Source organism: Asterias amurensis, chromosome 19 (genome assembly GCF_032118995.1).
Source record: "Asterias amurensis chromosome 19, ASM3211899v1".
NCBI lineage: Eukaryota > Metazoa > Echinodermata > Asteroidea > Forcipulatida > Asteriidae > Asterias > Asterias amurensis.
In genome coordinates, this window is record NC_092666.1 from 3,425,492 (window position 1) to 3,453,025 (window position 27,534).

General features: G+C 37.7%; 1 protein-coding gene across 1 annotated transcript; it reads right to left on the reverse strand.

Annotated features, from left to right (window-relative positions):
- Positions 1 to 1,062: 1,062 nt before the first annotated feature.
- LOC139951815 (uncharacterized) lies at positions 1,063 to 25,638 on the reverse strand. Its single transcript, XM_071950882.1, has 18 exons — positions 25,495 to 25,638; positions 23,892 to 23,938; positions 21,906 to 21,996; positions 21,048 to 21,072; positions 18,733 to 18,819; positions 17,068 to 17,246; positions 16,181 to 16,230; positions 12,876 to 12,975; positions 10,773 to 10,882; positions 10,126 to 10,219; positions 9,326 to 9,476; positions 8,623 to 8,686; positions 8,439 to 8,508; positions 7,852 to 7,937; positions 6,732 to 6,849; positions 5,521 to 5,562; positions 4,353 to 4,935; positions 1,063 to 3,358 (listed from the first exon to the last, which is right to left on the reverse strand). The coding sequence occupies exons 1-18, from the start codon at positions 25,636 to 25,638 to the stop codon at positions 3,237 to 3,239; spliced, it is 2,163 nt and encodes a 720-aa protein (XP_071806983.1). The 3' UTR covers positions 1,063 to 3,236.
- Positions 25,639 to 27,534: the final 1,896 nt, after the last annotated feature.

A 27,534-nucleotide genomic window follows, 5' to 3' on the forward strand; every position in this document is an offset into this window, starting at 1 on the left:
TTTCAAGGCAGGCAAGAGTATACACTTGCCATTTGAGGAATGTTACTTTATTACCATGGATACGACATTGCCAAAGGAATAGCTGGATATAATATGGCATCCATCGCACAAATAATAGAAATATAGGACATAAAATTTGTAATACTTTATCAGATGTCATATTTTTCTCTGGTGAGTTTTTGTACACGCTGTGCCTGCAGGAAGTCCACTCTCTGTGACTCTTTTTTCTTTCTCGAAAACTATGGAACTTCAGAGGGAGCCGTTTCTCACAATGTTTTATACCATCAACCTCTCCCCATTACTCGTCACCAAGAAAGGTTTATGCTAATAGTTATTTTGAGTAATTACCAATAGTGTCCACTGCCTTTTAGTCGCCATGAACAAAAATGAGTTTCAATTATTTCCTACCACAACTAATGCTCTACAAATATTTTGCATACCTTTGTCAGTTCTATTGTGAAGCCTGAAATTAATTATTAGAAATACGAAAACAATGGAAAAATAATAATACACATTGAGAATATTAATTGCTCTTTCGGGAGCATGGTAAAAAATCAGAAATGATTGTAAAAAAAATATTCCATAAAACTTTACTTGCTTAGGTGCTGTAGTTATTGAGAAATGAGTGAAACAATGTCACGAAAATTACTTAAGAACTGGTAAAAACTAAAATAATGCCGTTTTACGCGACTCTCCTGAAAACATCGCTATGTGGTTTTCACATTTTATCACAAACTTGACGACTAATAAAGCTGAAACTTCTACAGGTAAATTATATTACATACACCTTCATTCACAGTGTATAGATTAAAGATGCTATGTCAGATTTTTGGACGATTTGACCCAAAAATTTTGATTTAAAATTCAATAGGTATTTTGATGAGGTCGAAAAAATTACAAGCTTTCATTTGAGCCAATGCTCAAAAAGTCCGCCAATTATTAGTAGCAGTGAAATAAAGTGCTCAAAATTAGTATTTTTTTCGGGATCCCGACAATATATCACGTGACCAATTATTATGTGTTTTATAAGAAACGTTTCAAAATTGTGTCATGGTTCCTGACCATTAAAAGTAACACTTTTTTCGTTAGAGCGGGTGATACTCTTTGAAATACCATTCACGCAAAAACTCTATTTTTTAATGTTTGGGGCAAAAAATCTGACATAGCATGTTTAACGCATGTGAAAAACAAAAGGTAGCAAAACCCTTTAAAGGGGTCTGTGTACTTTTTGTGGACAAAAACATAATGTCCACAGATTTACACTAAACTTACACTGTTTGAAGATTAGTATAGTAGAAAAGGTTCCCTGAAAATTTAATTGTTGATGTGCTGTGGTTTTTGAAAAATTAGTCCGTTGACATTGTGTTTTGTGTTACAAAAAGTACCCAAATCCCACGCATGAGCACTATGCCGAATTCCAGCAGCATTGAGGCACAGTCTTTAATTCCCTAACTATAATCTACTACAATGCACAACATAAATCGTTTTTAAATAACGTGTTGAACAATTATACTACTAATTATGAAAAAGAGTTGTTGAAATTCTGAGTACAATATAAAAAAAAAGTATGGGTTCATTGGACCCAACTCACCTGACTTCATCATCACACAAAAATCTTCGTTGGGCCCTTGTGAGTCAATGCCGATCTTAAAGGCGAAGTATACTTGGTTTTTAGAACCGTTCGATTACTTAAAGTCAGTGGACACTATTGGTGATTACTCAAAATAATTATTAGAATAAAACCTTTCTTGGTAACTAGTAACAAGGAGAGGTTGATGGTATACAAATATTGAGTGGCTCAGAGTGGAATGGGAGGAATATTATCGCAAGGTAAAATTTTGACTGTTCCATTTCACGAAATAAAGCCACCCAATATTTGTTTTATATAACTGACATATAGACCCTTGTCATTTGAGGTATTTTTAAAGTATAACATTATGAAAAATCATACAAATTACTGGTTCGGAACAAACAACCAAAAAACATATAGCGCCGCGTAGCGGCGACATTGTACAAATTTAATAGCAATCGGATCACAACCTTTTGCACAGGTGCTCCTTTGTTTTAGCAGCGGCGCGGCGGCGCTGTACTACTCAAAAACATTGGGAACAAGGATGATCCTAACTGTTGAATGGGAAATGCTATTCCCCATGGGCGAATAGGTCTTTTTGATCGCCGGTGCGGATGGGAGTAATAGTGAATGTCACGTGAAGTAAGTTCCACCAATCAAATGACAAGGATCTGTATGTCAGTTATATAATATAAAACATTGTGAGAAACGGCTCCCTCTGAAGTAATGTGGTTTTCGAGAGAAAGGGAATTTTCCATGAATTTGATTTCGATACCTCGGATTTAGAATTTGAGGTCTCGAAGTCAAGCTTCTGGAAGCACACAACTTCGTGTGACAAGAGTGTTTTTTTTTCTATCATTATTATCTCGCAACTTCGACGACATATCGAGCTCAAATTTTCACAGGTATGTTATCTTAAGCATATTGTTAAGATACACCAACTGTGAAGACAATAGTGTCCAGTGTCTTTAAGTGTTGGGTCCATATCCAACGGTGCTTTTATATGCTAAAAAAATATAAATTCAGCTTGACTCACAAAATGGCGAACGAAGCAGCCTAAAATGCTGACTTAGTTACGTAAGAAGTCTTTTGAACAAAATTTTAGTCAATATCACACAGTAAGGCAGTTTTGAGGAAATCAACTGCACTCCATGCTCAAGGAATACTTTAGCATACAAAATACATTCTCCGAGTTATATTATGCCTGTGATAATTTTTACAGGACTCGGGAAAGTACTGAGTATGCCTATGCAGTGCTAATACACATCGGTGTATGGGTAAAAATCAAAAATTAATATTTGTTATTCCCGATGCAAGTTTGACAATATTCTTCAAGCTGTAACTTACTTTCACAAAGAATATCAACTGAAATGTGAATTATTGTTTTTCATGAAGCTGTAGTTGCCATTAATTAGACCTTTATCACGGTGTTGCCATCTTGATTTTACTCCATTACAACTCATTGTAACCAAACTGAGGCTGGACGAAATAATAGTCTGGTGCCATGTTTGTGCAATGAATGTTAGCATTCATTACTGTTATTGGAAACAGGGAACACGACCAAGATGGTGACAGCGTGTTAAAGGTCTATTGTCTCAAGTGACATGACCTTTATGCAAATACATTCTGCTACGTCATCATCGTGCTGGCTCATGTTTTTCTCATTTTAAGGGCGCCAGATTTTTACCAGTGCAGATCTGTCTTTCGACCATGCTGTTTTGCGCCGGTTTTTCGACTCACTGGCAGAGGAACTCGTGCCCTCTTTGAAAACTTTCCAGTCGGTTCGATCTGCAAAGAAACAAAAAAATACCAATCTTCTTACTTGGTGTATTTCAAAAATATGCATAATATAACAAACCTGTGAAAGTTTGAGCTCAATTGGTTGTCAGTTGCGAGATAATAATGAAAGAAAAAACACCCTCGTCACACGAAGTTGTGTGCTTTCAGATGCTTGATTTCGAGACCTCAAAATATAATTCTGAGGTCTCGTAATCAAATTCGAGAGGGAGAGCCGTTTCTCACAATGTTTTATTCTATCAACAGCTCCCCACTTCTCGTTACCAAGTGAGGTTTTATGCTAATAATTATTTTGAGTAATTACCAATTATGCCAATGCCTTTTGTCAGTGCAGAGTGATTACCAATTGATGACATTTTAGTTAATTGCCTTGCGTCTATAAATGGTGGATATATCTCCATTAGGAGACAAAGGTAATGAGTACTATATGCATAGCCTTGTACTTGCTCCCACGGATAATGGTTGTGTCTATTTTTACACTGCGGGGATAATAATGAAGGTAAAATTGGTGAAGCGGTTGAAGACTCTGGACACATTTGAAATTGTCAAAGACCTGTGTTCTCACTTGATGAACGAACCGGGGGCAACCCGGGGTCGACACAGGGAAGCCAAACGAACGCACCCAAAAATGACTCCCCAAAATGGCGCTTACAAGAATATTAGTGGTGTTGACTTTCGGCAATTGGGTTTTACTGTAAAACATAGATTGGTCGTCGCTGTAGTATTCCAACCACCCTCCTTTTGCATGCAACTTAAAAATCGACAATACGTAGAAGAAATAGTCAAGTGGTGGCACATTATAGTGCCCTATATGAGATAATACACGAGTTAACCAACTTGGGGACAAATTGATATAGTGGGCCCCACCCTGAAAACAGTGGGAAGGGCTTGCCCCCCCCCCCCCCCCCCACCCAAGATTAACGACCATGTATAAAACAAAGTGTGGTCCTGCTTTGCTTAGTTTTCTATAGTTTATCATAACTACCTTGATTTTCATTCAAGATGGCTGCTGTATCACTTCCCGGCAACTCTAGTTCTTCCTCCATTCCTTCCAACGTTGAGGCTGTGCTCGGGGAACTAGAACTAGATGAGTTCTCTGGATCTGGTTCCTCATCGGTTCCAGGAGTGCTGTCAACGCTCAATGAGATGGGTTGAAAGGGTTCTTGTTCCGGTTCTTCACTCGTTCCTTCGTCTCCAAACGTTCCGGATGACATGCTGAGTGACATGAAACTAGTCGACCTCTCTGGTTGTATTTTCAAATCGTCATCGATGTCTTCAATCTTCCCCAGGCTGGAGGCTGAGGTCACTGAACCCTCTTGCTTCTCTGTTGCCAGTTGCTCCTGATCCGGCGCTGCAAGCTCCGGGTCCGGCTTTTTATCCGGAACTTCCTCCTCTTTTTGTATTTTGTTGGTGATGACGAAAAGTCGCGAAGGGGCTCCCGATTGTGACGTCATTATGGAGCTAGTCACTCCTGTGTTCTTGCCCGCTTGCCCACTTGTTGATGACGTCAGAGACATGACTTTTGTTCCAGTCTTGTCTGGATTAAATTTCATGATTTTACGACGCACCTAAAACAAGAACATTTGATAACTATGTAAAGACAAAACAGTAGCCTACGTTGACTTCTGGGAACTCTTCATACGAAATTTGTGACTGCTCGCAGGCCCATTATTGCTAAAAAGGGATATTAAGCAGTATTTTCTGCGAGATAATTATATCACGCCGTAAGAGGGCGCGCTGTAGTGATTTAAAATCGAGCGAAGTACATTATCCACTCTAGATCACCGCTGCTTAGGCCAAGACTACCCCCAACATTAAAGATAAAGCAGCACCGGCTAACAACGTTGATTCAACAGAGGGCGCTATCAGAAGAAATGACTGTAGATTTCGCTTTATGTGCGGAAGACAGAATCACCGGAGTTAGGTGGGGAGGGGGGCATAGTCTCATGCAGCACCAGGTTAATTTGAATTTGAACCTTTTTAATATTCTGAATAATGTTCCCTTTTCTTTTCTACGGGAGTCTGTATAATTGTTTTCAATAATTATTGTAACTGGTTTGTGAGTTCTTATGAGACAAAGCTCTTGAAATGAAATAAGACAAGTAAACCCCATCCCCCAACCTCAATGCCCCAAACCACATGTTAATAGTTACCTCATGGTCCAGAAGACATTGAGCAACGAAAAGGAACACGCCCTGTAAGAATCGTGAAGAAAAAAAAGCGAATCTAAGTACAGTTAAAGAGAACAAAAATCAGATTTTGTTTCATTATGATATTTTGATACAATGAGGGTTTTTACAAAAGAGTCACAGAGTGGACTTCCTGCAGGCACAGCGTGTACAAAAACTCATCAGAGAAAAAAATTACATCTGATAAAGCATTACAAATTTTATGTCCTATATTTCTATCATTTATGCAATGGATGCCATATTATATCAAGCTATTCCTTTGGCAATCTCGTATCCATGGTAATAAAGTAACATTCCTCAAATGGCCAGTGTAAACTCTTGCCTGCCTTGAAATGTTCTTGAATATACACATGCGACTTGTGACATGCACTGTGACATGCTATGGGAAAGCTCCATAGAAAGAGGCCAGAATAATACATCGTTTCGTCTTTACCAACTCACACCTGATATCTCCATGTGATTCCCCTGTCTAAACAATGGACTTTAAAGGTACACGTTTGGTAATTACTCAAAACCAGTATTAACTTAAAAACTGACTTGCTAACGAGCATTGGAGAGCTGGTCTTTGACGATTATCAAACGTGTCCAGTTCCTTTAAGCTTGTACATGCTGCTGACTGCCCTGGCAGATTTACTGCTCACCATCGATCCATTTTAGTTTAATAACCCAAGTAATGACAATGTATCACTCTCACTTAAAATGATGTTTATAGTTTTACAGTTTTGTTGACCAAACTCAAACTTTAAAGACAGTGGACACTATTGGTAATTACTCAAAATAATTATTAGCATAAAACCTTTCTTGGTGGCGAATAATGGGGAGAGGTTGATGATATAAAACATTGTGCGAAACAGCTCCCTCTGAAGTGCCACAGTTTTCGAGAAAGAAGTAATTTTCCACGAATTTGATTTCGAGACCTCAGATTTAGAACTTGAGGTCTCGAAATCAACCATCTAAACGCACACAACTTCGTGTGACAAGGGTGTTTTTTTCTTTCACTATTATCTCGCAAGTTCGATGACCGATTGAGCTCAAATTTTCACAGGTGTGTTATTTTATGCATATGATGAGATACACCAACTGTGAAGGCTAGTCTTTGGCAATTACCAATAGTGTCCACACTGCCTTTAATGGAGCTTTCCCGGACGTCATGCAGTGGAACTTGCTTTACTCACCTGTAGTGTATTCAAGATGACGAAGATATAGCTGAATACGACAGATTGGTAAAACAAGCCGAAGAGCCAAGGGATACCAAGCATAGGCTCCAGGATAAGAACCAGCCGAAGACCAGCCCTGAGAGGGAAGAGTAAAAAAATAATTAATTAAATTTGAATAAACATTCATTTAAACGGCACTGGACACCTTTGGTAATTGTCAAAGACCAGTCTTCTCACTTAGTGTACCTCAACATATGCATTAAAAAAACTGTGACAATTCAAACTCATTTGTTCGTCGAAGTTGCGAGAGAATAATGGAAGAAAAAACAAACACCTCAGCTGAGGTCTCGAAATCAATTCAAACATTTGAGTGAGAAATTACTTCTTTCTCACAAACTACGTTATACTTCAGGGGGAGCCGTTTATCACAATGTTTTATATACATATCAACAGCTCTCCATTGCTCGTTACCAACTAAGTTTTATGCGTACAATTATTTTGTGTAAAACCCAATAGTGTCCAGTGCCTTTAATGTCCATTCCGAAGGGCAAAGCACATTTTGTACAGTGTCTTTCTCAAGGAAACAAGTGCCGAGACCGGCACTTGAACCCACACTCTGCTGGTCAGAAACACCAAAGCTTAACTCCGTTGCTCAGTCACGTCAGGCAACAAAAGGGTAAATTCAGATTCGTTGGGAAAACTTTACGTGTGTGACCAGATTTAAAGGCAGTGGACACTATTGGTAATTACTCAAAATAATATCATTATAAAACCTTACTTGGTAACAAGTAATGGGGAGAGGTTGGTAGCATAAAACATTGTGAGAAACGGCTCCCTCTAAAGGGGAGTAGTTTTCGAGAAAGAAGTAATTTTCAACGAATTTGATTTCGAGACTTTAAGTTTAGAATTTGTCGTGTGACAAGGCTTTTTTTCTTTTCTTTCATTATTATCTTGCAACTTCGACAACCGATTGAGCTGAAATTTTCACAGGTATGTTATTTTGTGCATATGTTGAGAACCACTTAGTGAGAATTGTCTTTGACAATTACCAATAGTGTCCATGGTCTTTAACAAAATATAACTGGTCATAACAGACAGGGAAGCTCGTCCACCGACAAGTCTCTAGAGAGATACTCACTTCATTTTCTGAGCTTCATCTTTCTTTTTGTTGGTCTGAAGAGACATAAATACGAAAATGAGCTTCACCAGTAACGCTGTATTCGCCTGAAAAGTAAGCAAGAAGATATAAGCGTAAGGACAACAGGTGGAAAAACAAATATTTAAAGGGCGCCACCAAAGGTCGAATTAACTCTGCGGGATAAAAACGTTCCCTTTACACTGAGGCAACGGCCCTTTTCGAAACGACGGCTTCGGCTTTGGATACGGCTTCAGGATCTGTTCTCTCGTCTGAAGCCCCGAGCATGTACGCAAAACATGCGCAAATTGTCACAACAAACGCGGGGCCAAGCTAGCCTGAGCCGAATCTGAAGCCCAAGTTTCGAAAAGGGCCCAAGGACTATGTTGAAATATGACTCTTCCTTTGTGCTGTATAGGCTATAATAATAGTGGACAGCCATCCACACGCCTAAAGTATGCGTTGATTACGAACTCTGAGCAAGGACCACGGCAATGACCCGTGAAGTTTGCTGCCACCTAGCGTCGGGAACCTCCAACAACCGTAAAAATGCGCTATAGTTTGTGAATAATATTTGAGTGTTAACTAACCATGATAATCACCACGACAGGTGCTAGAAACGCCCAGCGGAAATTAAAATCAGTTGACAGCCAGCAAGCCCTGCAAAAAGAAATATGAAAAATATTTTTAAAATGAGTTGCCTTAAGACAAGAAAATTACGTGCGCTACGTAAGTCCAATATTTATTATTATAGGACGATTCTACAAGACTTACTGATCATTTTTGTATCCGTCAAAGTTGAATCCCATTGAGATAAGAACGATAACTGCTGGGCAACCTGAGACAATCAAAACGAAAAATAACAAAATAGGTGATTTTGTATTTCGAAGGCCCTTCTCGAAACCATGGATTTGATTTCGGCTTCACGGCTTGGCTACGTTTGGCTGTTTGAAGCATCGTGTCCAAAGTGCATCTTTTCAAAATAACCGACGGTGCCTGTATAAACCAAAGACGTGGTTTCGAAAAGGCATATGTTCTTGTTATCTAAAATAAGTTTGTTGCCACTTAGCGTTCGCAAACGCTTCCTTTATATAAGTTTACACAAACGAAGTTTAATGACATTTTGAACTCAGATTGCTTTTCAACTTCAATTAAGTATTTGTTGTCTTTCCAGTGCCACAAAAAAGTGTTTGCTGCCACCTAACGTCCGCAAATGCTTCCATTATATCAGACACAAAGTCTCATGATATTTTGAACTCTCAATGATTTTTACTTAAAGTCTTTGATGTACTTTCAGGGCCACCTTACATTACCATATACCTTATCGCAAATACTCGGTGCGCGTGTTAGGCATGAAATGAGGTGTATGCTGGTCTAGCTATTGCGACCAATTTTAAACGCTAGCTAGACCAGCATGCGCCTCATTCAACAGTTAGCGCTTGCGCAATGGGTATCATAAAGCTATGATCTCACTTACCCCATCCAACCACAAGCCAAACCGGCATCTTTACTTTCCACCGGAAAGTGGGCGTGGCCTTGATCAGCAGGAAAGCGCCCTCTAGGAACATCCAAACAAAGGCAGCCAATAAGAAGAAATGCAGACTGATGGCGATACATCTACACGCAACCTGCACAAAGAAAGACAATTGGTCCTTCCCATGTAAATCATTATGGCAATAATTGTAAACAACTTAGCGTAAGTTGAATCTTATTGGTTTTTGTGTGAAATCGTGCACAGCAGTTCAGGTGTGACGTTAAAGCCCTGCCATTTTGACAACTGGCAATGTTTATCTCAATAAACAACATAGTAGTTATACACCGCGGGATTTAAACTAGTTAATAGCAACCCCACAGCCTTACCTACATATAGTCTAGATATTTCATTACATCATTCCATTGGCGGAACCAGAAATATTTGCACGGGTGTGGTCAGCTGGTGTGTCAAGCAGTTTTATGACTACACGACAGACTATTGGGCTTGCTTTTACGAGTCAATGGAGAATTCCCTTGAGACAGTGCGGACCAGCCCATGTTATAAAAAGCCCAGCGTGTAAACAACCTTGCCCTGGTCACAGTTGTTAACTGGCAGTGTAAGACCCTTTATAGGCAGTATGACTCATCGACTCCGAATCTCAAGTTAGAACTTCTTATAATATAACGACCTTTTTGTAAACAAGTCAACGGAGATTCCCTTGTGACAGCGGACCAATCCATGTTGTAAAAAGCCCAGCGGGTAAACAACCTTGCCCTGGCCACAGTGCAACGCACTAGACTTACCTCATCTTTTGTTTCCAGGAATAAGAACAAGATGTGAGCAGCTAGAAGTGCGAATGCGAGATCAGCATGAATCACAATCCTTAAACTGCTCATTCTGTAAAACGTTGTTTTGGAATTAAAACCGAAAAAGGAAAGTCTAGTAAGCTTTTTGAAAAGAATGAACCACAAGAAACTGTTTAACTTCGTTAAATTATGTTCAATGTCTAACGGATCCGGAGTGAGGTGCCTGTTGGGTTGTTTCTATGCTAAACATTATTTTGAATAATTACCATTGTAACAAACCTCTGCTTTTTCTGTGTTATGGTTGGCTGAAACACGGTCACGTAGGGTGAACTAATATAGTCTAGTGTTTTGAGGGAACCAGTTCCGAGCGGGCACTAGTCTTTGAAAATAGTGCCCGTTATGGCGGCCTTGTTTGACTTGAACCGTGAACAGCATCTACAAAACTTCTGTTCTTATTTCACATTATTTTAAAACCGAGCTGTGTTATAAAACAAATATTGACTGGTACTATTCGGTAACCAGTCAATATATGTGTATAATAGTGCCCAGTGCCTTTAAGATAGTTGAAATATTAAAATCAAAATGTATTATTGGCTCTCTCTGCAGTTCCTCAAACTATTGTTCCATCATTTCTCCCAACTCACCTGCACATAGCGTATACTAATAGTGTAACGGTAAGGCATGTGATTGACAATGCTAGGCCTATCTTAGTCAGTATCTCAAGGATTCGTTCATCTCCTGGACTCAGTTCAAACTGTGGGATATAAATTCAATTCAATTCAATTCAATATTGGTTTATTTTCATATAAAAATACAAGACCAAAAAAAAAGTCATAGAGTAATGGCATTTGGTTAACAATAAATTATATATGTACAAGTTTACATGATAAAACAATAATATTAAAAAAATTACCAGAGTTAAACAGACAAACAAGAATTGGGAAAACAGCTATGGACATGAGGGGGATTTGTGGACCAAATTAAAAACAAAACAAGGGAGTTTAAAACAAAACAGCAACATTCTGTAGGCAAGGAAGATTTGGACATAACATGAGCACAAAGGAAATGATACGGAGCTGTTATCATGAACTGATTGAGTTAAAGAAACACGTTGCCTTGGATCGGTCGAGTTGGTCTATTAAAAGCATTTGTAACCGTTTGTTATTAAATGCATATGGTTAGAAAGATGTTTTAAAAGTAGAATATAATGATCCACACAAGTATCACTCGAAACTGCACGGTTTTCCTTTTACGTCGCGAACCATCACGGTCGGCCATTTATGGGAGTCAAAATTTTGAATCCAAATGGCCGACCGTGTTAGTCGACATCAGGGTAAAAAGAAAACCACGCAATTTGGAGGCATATTTGTGTAGATCATTGTATTCTACTTTTACAATATCTTTCTAACCATATACATTTTACAACAAACGGTTACAGAACGATTTTCAAAGACCAACTCGACCGATCCAAGGCAACGTGTTCCTTTAAGCATCTGGAGCATTGAGGGGACTGGCGAGTTTTTGTATCTCTGAGTTTTTATCTGAAGGTGTTCTATAAAAGGTCAGTATATGATTTTTACAGGCATTGCACGGTGAGTTATCAATTTTGGTTTGCTGTAAAACCGTGTATCTACTCCAGGTAGAGTTTAAAGGGAAGGTACATGTTTGGGAATTGTCAAAGAACAGTCTTCTGACTTGGTGTATCCCATCATAAGCATAAAATACCAAACCTGTGAAAATTTAGGCTCAATCGGTCATCGAGGTTGCGAGAAAATGATAAAAGAAAAAACACCCTTGTTGGACGAATTTGTGTGCTTTCAGATAGGAATAAAAGACTTCTAGCTAGAAGTCTTTTATTATTTTAGTGAGAAATTACCTCTTTCTCAAAAACTACGTTACTTCAGAGGGGGTCGTTTCCCGCAATGTTATCAACAGCTCTCCAATACTATCAACAGCTCTCCAATGCTCGTTACCAAGTCAGTTTTTAAGTCGATATTTGTTTTAAGTAACTACCAAACGTGTACCTTCCCTTTAACCTGCTTTTTAACTACTACCTGGGCAGAAGGTATAGCAACTGGGATGGGACTATAGGATCGTAATTAACTGCACTACCGCGAAGTGAGTTCTTAAATTGGTCTCAACGTTTCGACTAGCTTGCTCAAGTCATCGTCAGGAGACTGAAGAGATACGTGAGAAAATAACGCAAATTTAATAATTGAATAGTTTTTGAAAAAAATTGTGTTTATAACGCAAACTACTGGCTAAATCTTGATTAAATATTTTGATTGTAAAAAGATTTGTAACGCTCGGATTAAAGGCAGTGGACACTTTTGGTAATTACTCAAAATAATTATTATCATAAAACTTTACTTATTAACGAGTAATGGGGAGAGGTTGATAGTTTAAAACATTGTGAGAAAACACGTAGTACTCGAGAAAGAGGTAATTTTTCACGAAATTGATTTCGAGACCTCAGATTTAAAAGTTGGGGTCTCGAAATCAAGCATCTGAAAGCATACAACTTCGTATGCCATGGTGCGCGACAAGGGTGTTTTTTCTTTCATTATTATCTCGCAACTTCGACGACCGATTGAGCTCAAATTTTCACAGGTTTGTTATTTTATGCACATGTTGAGATACACCAACCTGTGGAGACTAGTCTTTGACAATTACCATTTAGTGTCCAGTGTTTTTAACAGTGACCAAGTGGAATATAACATTTAAAATAGTTATCAATTTACCTCAACTGGTCTCATTAGTATAGCGAAGCTTGTTAGATGAGTACAGCTGCACTGCACGAAGGTCGAGTTCGTGTAACTCACACTGCAGCCTTCATCTGACCAAGTACTGCAACAAAAATAAAGGTAAAATTATTCATTGTTGATAACGTATTGTGTTATTTTCACTTCATTTTATTATATGTTTACATCATTTTATTGAGTCGATTTCACAAAGAGTTAGGAAAAGTCCTAATTTTGGGAGATATTAAAAACGTTGGGATGAGTTACGGTCCTATCTCGAGATAAGACTAGTCTTAAAGATTTGGGTAATTTTTCAAAATGTCCATAGATTTACATTAAACTTACAGAGTTTGAAGATAATGATAGTGGAAAGCTTCCCTTCAAATCATACTTACTGAGGTGCTGTAGTTTTTTGAGAAATGAGTAAGACAATGTCATGAAAATCCGTTTGTAAATGATTAAAATAATTTTCGTCTCATGAGACGAAAATTATTTTCATGACATTGTTTTACTCATTTCCTAAAAACTACAGCACCTCAGCACGTAGTATTTTCAGGGAAGCTTTCTACTATCATTATCTTCAAACTGTGTAAGTTTAGTGTTAATCTGTGGACATTGTGTTTTTGTCCTACAAAAGTTACATAGACCCTTTAACTCTTTGTGAACTTCACCCTTGGTTATGCAGCCAAGGACCCGCAGTAAAGAGGTCTATATCGATCACTTTAATAACCACGAACCTTTTCTTGAGGGAAGACAATAAAAGAAGTTTCAATTCTTGTCGTGTGATGAAAACCCCAGAAAAGAATTTCAGAGAAAACCCACACAGTCAGGTATAGGGACTGAAAATAATAGTAGGCATAGTATTTGTAGATCAGGCGCGATATTAAGTGTTATCAAGCGCATTACAATATTTATCTCTTCAACAGGTGGATTTATAGTTTATGTTTAAGCAGGAAATAGTGCAAGACTACCCCCTCCCCCAACCTCACACTGGGTGCGTTCGTTTAGCTCCCCTGGGTCGACCCCGGTGTGTGGCGTTTTTTTTTCTAGGACGAACGTGGGTAATTATCTGCACACGAACGCACCCAATATGGTGTACATCCTCCTTCTGATAGCGCCCTCTTTTGACAACCTCCTTTAGCCAATATTAATTTCCCATGCGGGCAGAATCTCCAGGCAGTGATTTCCCTTGGACGCTAAACTCCATGCTGTAGTCAACCTATACCATCAAACAACTGCAGGAGCACCGACCGAGCTAGGTTACTATCTCCCAAAGTTTGCGCCCCTTTCTTAAAATTTTGTATCCGCCCATTACGAACCAAACCTCACAGAAATACGACGGCGCATGATTTGTCCCTTAAAGACACTGGGCACTATTGGTAATTGTCAAAGACCAGTCTTCTCACTTGGTGTATCTCGACATAGGCATATTGCATAAAATAACAAACCTGTAAAAATTTGAGCTTAATTAGTCGCGAGATAATAATGAAAGAAAAACACCCTTGTCACACGAAGTTGTGTGCTTTCAGATGCCTGATATCAATACCTCAAAATCTAAATCTGAGGTCTCAAAATCAAATATTTTAAAAACTTACTTCTTACTCTAAATCTACGTTACTTCAGAGGGAGCCGTTTCTCACAGTATTTTGTATACTATCAACCCTTCCCCAATACGCGTTACCCAGCAAGTTTTTATGCTAACAACTATTTTGAGTAATTACCAATAGTGTCCAGCGCCTGTAAATAAGAACTTCAAGCCACATACGAAAAAGACATTGCATGCCAAGCAGTACCAGTTGCCAAACTAGTGCCCATTAGGAAACCAATAACAATATCAATCCCTATCTTCCTGGGTGATAAGAAGCAATTATGGTTAAGTATCTCAATTATGGACAAGAGGGACATTACGGGCTTGGAGTGGAGTGGAATTAAAGGGACACGTTGTCTTGGATCGGGTGAGTTGGTCTATGAAAAGCGTTTGAAACCGTTTGCTTTAAAATGCGTGGTAAGAAAGATGTTTTAAAAGTAGAATATAATGATCAACACAAGCATGCCTCAAAATTGCGTGGTTTTCCTTTAACTTTGCAAACTAACACGGTCGGCCCTTAATTTTGGAGTAAAAAGATTTGGCTAAACCAAATGGCATGCCATGTTAAAGTCCACATATAAAAGGAAAACCACGCAATTTCGATGCATATTTTGTGTGGCTAATTATTCTACTTTTAAAACACCTTTCTAATCATATCAATTTTCTACAAATGGTTTCAAACGATTTTCATGGACCAACTCGACCGATACAAGGCAACGTGTCCCTTTAACAAACGCATGTAGCGTAGAGTCTTTCTACATAACAATGTCCCTGAAAATAAACATCGTGAATATTTGATGTAGATACAGTACCCCCTAGGGAGATATTGGACTTAGCTGACCTCTACTTTTATGGCTAAATTGGATCATTACAGCCGATGTAATTGTTTTCGGTTGCTATGGGTATACTGGTAACTGCAAACTGGTCAGGCATTCAGCATAGGTCAATGATGTATGCTTGCTAATTAAATATGGACACCTTTGGTAAATGTCACAGACCAGTCTTATCACTTGGTGTATCCCAACATTAATATGCATGAAATAACAAACCTGTGAAAATTTAAGCTCAATCGGTTGTCGAAGTTGTGAGATAATATTAAATGAAAGAAAAAACGCCCTTGTCACAGGAAGTTGTGTGCGTTTAGATGCTTGATTTCGGGACCTGTAATTCTAATTCTGAGGTCTCGAGATCAAATTCGTGGAAAATTTAATTTCTGTGGAAAATTGAGTCTTCCTCGAATCGAAAACTACGTTACTTCAGAGGGAGCCGTTTCTCACAATGTTTTATACTATCAACAGCTCTTCAATTGTCGTTACCAAGTAAGTTTTTATGCTAACAATTGTTTTGAGTAGTAATTACCAATAGTGTCCACTGCCTTTAAAGGCAGTGGACACTATTGGTAATTTCTCAAAATAATTATTAGCATAAAACCTTTCTTGGTGACGAGTAATGGGGAGAGGTTGATAGTATAAAACATTGTGAGAAACGGCTCCCTCTGAAGTGCCATAGTTTTCGAGAAAGAAATAATTTTCCACGAATTTGATTTCGAGACCTCAGATTAAAATTTGAGGTCTCGAAATCAAGCATCTTCAACTTCGACGACCAATTGAGCTCAAATTTTCACAGGTTTGTTATTTTATGCATATGTTGGGATACACCAAGTGAGAAGACTAGTCTTTGACAATTACCAATAGTGTCCAGTGTATTTAACAGATTGTCTTACCTGCCAGTTTCTAGGAAACAGCACAAAGGTTCCTCTATGCTAGCGTCATACTGAAACAAGATTATAAAATAAGAATATTATAATATATGTTTTCTTGGTCAGTTTCGGTATAAGTACAGCCAATTTAATTTCCATGTGTTCGAATTAAAGTGATTTTGCCAGACCAGTTGTTCCTGTTTTTCAAATTGAAAATGTGTGCATTAAGTTTCTTTTGGTGTCATTCGAATTACTATAGCAATAATGTTCAATTGCATAACATTCAATTTAGCAAAACTTGTTAGACTACAAAAGCCCCTGTGAATTTGAATGCTGTTTTGTTGAATGTGAAGGTGAAAGTTTGTTTGTTAAACGCAACATTACTTTTGCATAGGCCTAAACGGAATTTAATGACCAATTTAAGCGACATTTAATTTTGGTTTGGTGGTTAAATTGTGTTTTTATTTGCCGAAGTTGACCGAGAAAACATATACGTGAAACGCATAAAAAAAGGCCTCCACCTGTGATAAAAAACATTTCATTGGACATTCACCTTTAAGTTTGAACAGCAAAAGACTAGTCCCTACCATTGTATTTTAATAAGGGAAAAAGTTATTGGACATTCGCTCGACAGACATTTTATTTGAATGTCCAATGTCCAATATTAAAATAGCAAAGGAGTCATTCAGTTAGGGTTGTACAGTGAGTGTCACATTGGACAAATAGCCACGTAGATACTCACTGTACAAACCTATATGAATGTCCAATGTCCAATATCGAAACAGGTAGACATTCACTGTACAAAACTATACGAATGTTCAATGTCCAATATCGAAACAGCCAGGTAGACATTCACTGTACAAACCTATATGAATGTTCAATGTCCAATATCAAACTGTCATTTTATTTACCGAGTGAATAGGAAATCCAAGCACCACGGGATCCTGATGGAAATCTGTCAATTCTGTCTCGGCCTGATCAAGAACCTTTACCACCAATACATCACCACAAAACCGAACTTCACTCTCAGCATCCTTATAGATTGGTGAACCGTATTGTTTCTTGGGTATAACTTCGGTCTCAACGGAAACTTCAAAAGGAAGAAATTGTATTTAAAATTAGTCCACAGTGGAAACACAAACCACTAGAGGGCCCACAGGAAAGCTCAATTAAACGCACTGGACACTATTGCTTATTACTCAAAATAATTGTTAGCATAAAAACTTACTTGGTAACAAGCAATTGAGAGCTGTTGGTAGTCTACAACATTGTTAGAAGCGGCTCCCTCTGAAGTAACGTAGTTTTTCGAGGAAGAAGTTATTTTCCACGAATATGATTTCGAGACCTCAGAATAAAATTTGGAGGTCCCGAAATCAAGCATCTGAAAGCAAACAACTTCGTGTGACAAGGATGTTTTTTGATCCATTATTCTCTCGATTTTCACAGGTTTGTTTTTGTATTATGTTGAGATACACCGAGTGGGAAGACTGGTCCTTAACTATTACCAATAGTGTCCAGTGTCTTTAAAGATTTTCCTATAGGTTCACCACAAACAAATCTGAAACTATACATCCTTTTCAACAATAGGAGTGTTTTAAAGCCATTGGACTCTTTCGGTACAGAAAAAAAATCAAAAAATCACAGGTTTACAAATAATTTACAGGGTTTACAGAAGGTAATGGTGAAAGACTTCTCTTGAAATATTAGTCCATGAAATGCTTTACTTTTTGAGAAAACGGTAAAACAATATAAATTCTCGTTAGCGAGAATTACGGATTTGTTATAAACACATGTCATGACACGGCGAAACGCGCGAAAACAGGAGTGGGTTTTCCCGTTATTTTCTCCCGACTCCGATGTCCGGTTGAGCCTAAATTTCCACAGGATTGTTATTTTATATATAAGTTGTGATACACGAAGTGTGTGACTTGGACAATACTGTTTACCGAAAGTGTATAATGGCTTTAATACATTGAATGAGGAGTTCTGGGGGAGTCAGCCCTACTGGTTTGTGCATAAAGTCCACTTTTTTTGAAAAGGAATTACATGGAGATAACAGGTGTTAGTTGCCAGACGAAAAGAGATGTGTTATTCTAACCTCTTTCTTAGATGGAGTTTTTTTCCGTAACAGTACTAGGTTTACATGCACTCTGAACACCTCAGTGTCAGATACGTGTCACGCGGGGCCGTTTCTGTGTCATTGATCAATAATGAATGCGTTCGATTAGCCGCTTCCCTGGGTCGACCCCGGTCTGCCCCCGGTCTGCCCCGGTTCGTTCGAGCGGCTTTGACGTCATTCCAGGGGCTCACCCTGGTCAGCCCAAAGTGCCCTGCTTGTGGAGTGGGTCACTTGGGGTTGGCCCCGAGATGTATGACGTCACCACGAGGGGGCGGGTGATCGTTCGATTAGCTATTGGAAGGGGCTCACCCGAATGAGCACCGCGGGGTCGACACAGGGAAGCTATAAGAGATGTTAAATTTGCATCGGGGATAAACTATAGGGAAGCGAATCGAACGCACCCAATCTAAAATGTCTTCTCTGGGATTTTCCTCCCACACCTAAAACTGAAACTTACCTGGATCACCTAGACGGGGCGGTATGCTAATCGAGTAGTAATGTCCAGTTCCTGATCCAATCGTTTTCTCAACCTTTTCGCAAGGATCTGCGGATTTGTTCATAAAAACACAGAAACAGGAATACTAATATCGGTTTTCCCGGCCAACTTCAGTAAAAATCAATTCATTTTTACACCCGGCTCATTCAATTTCGTTTGATTCAGCATTCAGCAATCTAAAGAAGTAATTAAATTTCACCAGTGTAGCGTTCAACGGTCAAAATAAGATTAATTAATTTTCATTATGCCACTAAGGCCTCATTCAATTTTGTGTAAAAACAAACAGCAAGAGCTGGTCGCTCCTCTCACGCCGAACCACCCATCTGCTACCCACACTCGGTGATAGAGCCTTCACTACTGCCGCTCCCAAACTGTGGAATAAACTCACAATATCTCTGCGTAATCAACAATCTGTCAATAATGTTCAAAATACTGCTCAAAACTCACCTGATCTGGCCCAATTTCATAGAGCTGCTAAGCGCCACAATTTGCTTAGCACGACATTTTTTGCCTTGATAAAAACAGGATCACCAACCAAATTTCCACGTGATTTTCAGGATAAGGAAACACAGCTGAATACCAGTAACAAGCAATATGCAACAAATGAAAATTTGGTTGGTAATCCTGTTTTTATCAAGGAAGAAATTTCATGCTAAGCAAATTTTTGTGCTTAGCAGCTCTATGAAATTGGGCCCTGTTAACAATGTCTCTGTCAAGCGCACTTGAACATGTATATGGAAAATGCGCTTGATAAATACATTATTATTATTATTCAGTTACGTCAAGTGGAACAGGTAGTACACATTTAAAGGCAGTGGACACTGTTGGTAATTACTCAAAATAATTATTAACATAAAACCTTACTTGGTGACGAGTAATGGGGAGAGGTTGATGGTATAAAACATTGTGAGAAACGGCTCCCTCTGAAGTGACGTAGTTTTCGAGAAAGAAGTAATTTTCCACGAATTTGATTTCGACACCTCAAGTTTCGAAATCAAGCTTCAGAAAGCACACATGCTTCGTGTGACAAGGATGTTTTTTCTTTCATTATTATCTCGCGACTTCTACGACCGATTGAGCTCAAATTTTCACAGGTTGGTTATTTTATGCATATGTTGAGATACAACAAGTGAGAAGACTGGTCTTTGACATTTACCATTAGTGTCCACTGCCTTTAACCAAATAATGGTCAAAGTGTAGTCAGGAATGCCTATAAATGAAATAGATTGACCGAAACGAATCTGAATAAGAAAAACGAAATCACGTGTACATGAAAACGAAAATGAAAGCATTAAGAGCTGAAAAGAAACCCTAAACTAAAGGCAGTGGACACTATAGGTAATTACTCAAAAAATAATTAGCATAACAAACTTTTTAGGTAACAAGCAATGGAGAGCTGTTGATAGTATAAAACATTGTGAGAAACGGCTCTCTCTGAAGTAACGTAGTTTTAAAGAAAGAGGTAAATTCTCACTCAAAGAATAAACAATTTCAAGCCTGAGCCTTTTTCTATATGCATCTGAAAGAACACAATTTGTGCAACAAGGGCGTGTGTGTTTTTTCTATTTCATTATTCTCTTGCAACCTTGATGACCAATGGGAGACTTTTTGGACGCTTTGTGGCAGCAGACTTACCAGGTAAAATCCATTGTTCTCGGTAATGTGCGCACGCCCAGAACTACGCAAACAATGGACATTTACCTGGTAAGTCTGCTGCCACCAAGCGTCCAAAGTCTCCCATTTGAGTCCAAATTTTATACAGATTTATTATATGCTTTTTTATACTGGTAGTTGGCTTAGCCGTTACTTACTTACCTACCTACATGTAATTACTCGTCTATGTTTTCTAATTTGTATTGTTTGTTTAATTGCTGTCCCTTTGTTTACTTCACATACATGTTCTGCTTCATAGTTATATTTTCATTGTTTAACCATGGTTAAACCTTTGTGTAGTTATCTACCGTAGTGGTATGTATTTATTTATTTATTCGTCTGTTTAGTGCTGTATTCCTGTTTTGTTCTGTAATCTTGTAACGGGCACATCCGCCACAAGCCTCGGCTTTTAGGATGATGCCTCCATGTGATGTGAATGTGGAAATAAATGTTTTATTGATCGATTGATTGATAAGTTATAGGATACACCAAGTGAGAATACTGGTCTTTGACAATTACCAAATGTGTCCAGTACCTTTCAGTGTTCATGGGACCAGCTGAATCTATCCTCGAAATCAATTCGGGTCTAATAAATTGGAACTATTAAAGGGGAATAAACTCACCATGTTTGCATGTGTGGTATTCAATCTGGAAACAGAAAACAAAATACAGGTGAATGAAAGTTGGGTTTGCTTTTAAAGGGAAGGTACACGTTTGGTAATTACTCAAATCAAACATTAACTTAAAAACTGACTTGGTAACGAGCATTGGAGAGTTGTTGATAGCATAAAACATTGTGAGAAACGGCTCTCTCTGAAGTAACGTAGTTTTTGAGAGAGGTAATTTCTTACTAAAATGTTAAAAGACTTCTAGCTAGAAGTCTTTTATTCATATCTGAAAGCACACAAATTCGTCCAACAAGGGTGTTTTTTCGCTCATAATTTTCTCCCAACTTCGACGACCAATTAAGTCCAAACTTTCACAGGCTTGTTATTTGATGGTTATGATGGGATACACCAAGTGAGAACACTGGTCTTTGACAATTATCAAACATGTACAGTGCCTTTAAAGGAACACGTTGCCTTGGATCGGACGAGTTGGTCTATAAAAAGCATTTTGTAACCATTTTTTATAAAATGCATATGGTTAGACAGATGTTTTCAAAGTAGAATACAATGATCCACACAAAATTGCGCAATTTTCCTTTTACTTTGCAAACTAACACGGTCAGCCATTTATGGGAGTCAACAATTTGACTCCCATAAATGGCCGACCGTTTTTGTCGACGATGTAAAAGGAAAACCGTGCAATTTCGAGGCATGTTTGTGTGGATCATTGTATTCTACTTTTACAACATATGCATTTTATAACAAACGGTTACAAATGCTTTTTATAGACCACGTATCGTAAACAAAGGTCACTTGGTCCATTGTTTCTCGAGAACAAAATTGAAATTGATGATGATATTTTTTTATAATTACCATCAATACAGCAATTTGAGAGCCTTGTGTACAATTACACTGAACACTACCATTCTGTTTCTCAGTTTTGCAGTGTTTTGTTTCCCAATTCCTGCAGTAAGACAATAGTAATTACATTAATTAAAAATCATTAATAATAATGCTAGACATTTTTGTATTTGCTCTACGGCTTCAAGACACTTGACACTCTTTGTAATTGTCAAAGACAGTCTTCTCACTTGGTGTATCTAAACATATGCATAAAATAGCAAACCTGTGAAAATTTTAACTCAATTGGTCTTCGAAGTTGAGAGATAATAATGGAAGAAAAAACACCCAACACGAGGTTGTGTGATTTTAGATGCTTGATTTCGGGACCTCAAAATTTAATTCTGAGGTCTCGAAATCAAATTCAAATGTTTTAGTGAGAAATTACTTCTTTCAAGAAAACTACCACTTCAGGGCGAACCGTTTTATACTTTCAACAGCTCCCCATTGTTAAGTTTTTATGCTAACAATTATTCGGAGTAATTACCAATAGTGTCCAGTGCATTTTAAGGTAAAAGTTTCCATTGATACGTTTGTGTTTTGTGTCGTACAAAAAGTACCAAACCCTTTAAAGGCAGTGGACACTAATGGTAAATACTCAAAATAATTATAGCATAAACAATTTCTTGTAATAATGAGTAATGGGGAGAGGTTGATGGTATAAAACATGTGAGAAACAGCTCCCTCTGAAGTGACGTAGTTTTCCAGAAAGAAGTAATTTTCCACGAATTTGATTTCGAGACCTCAAGTTTAGAATTTGGGGTCTCGAAATCAACCATCTGAAAGCACACAACTTCGTGTGACAATGGTATTTTTTCTTTCATTATTATCTGGCAACTTCAACGACCGATTGAGCTCAAATTTCCACAGGTTTTTTGTTTTATGCGTATATTAAGATACAGCAAGTGAGAAGACTGTCTTTGACATTTACCAATAGTGTCTAGTGTCTTTAAGACTATAGTAATTTATAATGAGGCAAATGTTGAGTTCAATACTGATTCGTTGGTCCTTGAAGCAAAATCCCTTATACATATAGAATCCCTTGTATTAAGTTAAACCAATCGAGCGGTCTCACGGAAATGATTTTGAAGTGCAAATTAAAAAAACATATTGATACAAATTTGACAAATTAGTGAGGCGAGAAGAGTGTGCAATAAAGCGAAAATCACATCTATAGAATTGTAGCGTGTTTTGCAGAGTTCTATTGATCTACAGGTCGTAGTTGATGCATGATGCACTGAAGCAAACAGGTGGACTTACACTTGGAGTAATTATTTATAAGGAGAAATTTGTTCCAGGCTTCTCAGCGGAAGATTTTTGCACTTGGGTGTCGGATTGCCTTTGCTCTCGTTTTCGTTCGTAATATTGTCATGCCTGCCTTCAAGCCCCCCCCCCCTTTATTTTTGATTTATGCTGTGGGTTTTTTATCTGAGGGATGGGTGGTTTTAAACTGAGTGGTGGTGGTTTTCAACTTTGGGGTGGACATTCGGGGACATTCTTTGTTGCAGGACGGCTTTGTAGACGTGCTGGTCACCTGTTCCTCCTCGCCACTCACTGGCTTGGTATTTTTTAGCTGTTTTGCTTCTTCGTATCTTAATTTATAAATTAATTTATCTATTTGTATATTTGTATGCCTAGTGAAACGTTATAAAACTCATTTAGATTACCTGTGATCTAGTAATACATTTGATCACACAGGACAAAACAAATGAAATTTAAATTTAAACATGATAATAACATTTAATTTAAGCAAGTTTCTTTTATTTTATGTGGATATTTTCATCGGGGATAAAGATTAAATTAGGTTTTTACCCATAAAGCACCGATGTGTGTAGCACTGTATACTCAGTATTTTCCAGAGCTCTTTAAAACAAATTAGAGGCATATAAAATGACTAGGGTTGGATTTGAACCCGCAACCTTCGAACCCACGATGTTTGCAGATATATGTATTACTCACCCAGAAGAGAAAACGGCACATTTAGGCTTTTGCCTTTCTGCATCAACCTGAAAGCAAAAAAAAACAACAACAAAACAACAACGAAACAGTTAAAGCAATCGCACAGCATCGGTAAACAATCGGTCTTCGGAGTCGGGAGAAAATAACGGGAAAACCCACCCTTGTTTCCGCACGTTTCATGACATGTGTCATGACATGTGTTTGAAATAAATCCGTTAATCTCGATATCGAGAATTGATAATTGTTGTAATGTTTTCTCAAAAAGTTAAGCATTTCATGGAATAATATTTCAAGGGAAGTCTTTCATTATTACCTTCTGTAAACCCTGTAAGTTATTTGTAAATCTGTGAATATCATTTCAGGTCAAGGGTCATAAACATGTCAGCGGACAATTTCAACGGAACAGTTTTTGTTTATGAACACCGCTATTGAAACGTATAAGCAAAGTAAACGACGCGTTAGCTTTGCCAGGGATTTTGTGAACGGGTGATTGACGTCACTGTGATTGCTCACAACCTATTGAGGCCTTCTCACTAAATATGTTTTTCTTTCACAGAATTCCCTTTAAAGACAGTGGACACTATTGGTAATTGTCCAAGACCAGTCTTCAAACTCGGCGTATGTCAACATTACATCAAATAACAAAACTTGTGAAAATTTTAGCTCAACTGGTCGTCGAAGTTGCGAGATAAAAATGAAAGAAAAAACACCTTGTCACACGATGTTGTGTGCTTTAATATGTTTGATCTCGAGACCTCAAATTCCAAATCTGAGGTCTCGAAATAAATTTTAGTGAGAAATTATTTCTTTCTCGAAAACTACGTCACTTCAGAGGGTTTCTCACAATGTCTTATACTATGAACCTCACCCAATTATCCGTTAAGGTTTTATGCAAATAATTCTTTTGAGTAATTACCAGTGCCTTACGAATGAGTAATTTTTGATAATTAATATGGATCAGCTTTGAATTCAGAAGTAAACAAATCTAGATACGAGCAATGAGTAATAACGTTCCGTCAAAAAAGAAAATATAATTAGATATTACAAACTACTTACCAACCAACATGACTTATGTTATAAATGCAGAAGATTGTTAATGGCCTTACGTTTCTACACACAGCAGAAGCCTTTTTGTCAAGATATATAGTTAGTAATATTACTTATATTACTTATATAATTAGTTACATTACTAGTTATACTTATAACTGGTATTATACAGCCAATTACAACTAATAGCATAACTATATTGACAAATAAAACAGCTAGTTACATAATTAGGTATATATACTAGTTGAATAAGTAAGCTACATAACTAGTTATGTAGCTAGTTAATTAACTAGTGCATTTTAGGTACGGAGGAGGAGGTGCTACACGCCTTCAATCTGTTTAACTAGTTATGGTATATGTAACTAGTTATTTAAAAATAACTAGTTACATAACTAGTTAAACAGTTTAACTAGTTATGTAACTAGTTATTTAAAAAATATTAGTTACATAACTAGTTAAACAGATTGAAGGCGTGTAGCACCTCCTCCTCCGTACCTAAAATTAACTTGTTAATTTAATTAACTAGCTACATAACTAGTTAACCAAATAAACCTACCTGCTCAATAGGAAATGTTAACTCGAGTTCCAGACGCTCAGGATGCGTGTATGGAACATCAGGGGCTCGCAATATCTCCATGATGACGTCACTGCCAGGCTGTTGGTTACTTTTGAGGGTTTCATTCCACCTGAAGAAATCCATCCTTACCTTGACTATCACTGTTGAATCCGGTAAAAGGATGGGAAAGAAAATCAGAGTTATATTCAATAATCCACTCAGTGAGTGGTTTTGAAGGATAGATTCGCTATATCAGCCCGCAGTATGAGTTCATGTAAATGCATGTACATGATCACATTAAAATATTCAACATCATCTACCGTGGTTCTGAATGACATATAGGTGCGTAATGTCAGCCTGCAGTTTGGGTTCATGTGATGATTGCATCTACACATAGAGTCAACCCTCCTACTGTCTGACCATTCAATATCGTCCACTGTGTGGGTTTGAATGATAGATGCACTATGTCAGCCTACTACTGTTTGACTTCTTAGTATCACCCACAGCGGTTTTGAACATTATACTCACTTTTTTCATCAAACAAATTTAATGTAATATAAACTGGATCTAGTGCGCAACAGTCAACCCTCCTACTGTCAGACCATTAACATTGGGTTTTGGGATGATAGATGAACTATGACAGCCTGCAATATGATATATGATGTGAAAGACATGTACCAACACAACCCTATTAAGTTCACTTACAACAACAAATGTCCAGAGCCCAGTTTCACAAAGCCAGTAAGAACAAAAACCTGCTTAGCACAGAACAGTATTGCTAAGCAGAAACAGGTTACCAGCTAAAATTACTTAAGTTCGTATTGTTGTGGTTGGTGCCCGACTCAACTCTAGCTCAGCAAAGATATTTGTTAAGCATTATGTTCTGCTTATTACAGCTTTACGAAATTGGGCCCTGGGGCCAATTTCATAAAAGCTGTTTAAGCAACAACAAAAATACTAAGGCACGAAAATTGCTTACTTATTTTACACATGTTACTGGCCAAATTTAATGTCATGCAATGCATATTGCTTGTGACTGGTTATTTGGCTGTTGTTTACTTGGCATTACAATTGGGTTGAGTCTTGGCCGATACTCTGATTTTAATAAGCAAGGATGTTTCTGCTTAAGCAATTTTTTTTTGCGTAAGCAGCTCTTTGAAATTGAGCTCGGGTCATACTGACCCAGACCCCACGGAACTCGGACTTAAGCATAATACTAAAGCACTAGTAGCATAATACTTACCATCTGCTGAAATAGCAGAAATACGGACTGGGTATTCTTTGCCATTGTAAGGACGTGTCAGATTATTGGACTCTCCTTGTTTCACCATCACATACGAGTCTAAAATAAATGTGTTGAAACAAAATAATAAAGAACTTATAAGTTTGTAAGACAGTTTTAAAGGCACTGGACACTATTGGTAATTACTCAAAATAATTGTTAGCATACAAATTTACTTGGTAACGAGCAATGGAGAGCTGTGTTTTATATAAAATATTGTGAGAAACGGCTCCCTCTAAAGTAGCGTAGTTTTCGAGAAAGAGGGAATGCTTGTTAACGAGTAAGTTTTTATGCTAAAAATTATTTTGAGTAATTACCAATAGTCGTACAGTGCCTTTAAAATAATCAAACGGTTCAAAAAAACAAAAAGGCATACTTTCCCTTTAAAGTGATTTTTGCTCTTCAAAATTGTCTGCTAATATTAATTTGTACTTTTCAACGTACAGTTCTTTTAAATGACATGCCATCAACTGATGAGCTAAACAGCCTTTTGTCAAAATTTAATGACTTAATTCTGCATCAATCATTTTGGTCATTTTTAATAATATGGATAAACATTGTATACATATTACGGGTTAAGGGTTATATTACAAGAACAAAGCGAATGCACTTACCTATGTCGCATGAAGTAATGTTATGGGCGCCGTTCTGTCGATAAAGACAATGGATTTATGAGTTAAACACAAACATTAATTTTCAAATGACAATTTCAAAATGTAAGATAGATTCATCGGTTGTTTGTTTGGTTGGTTGGTTAA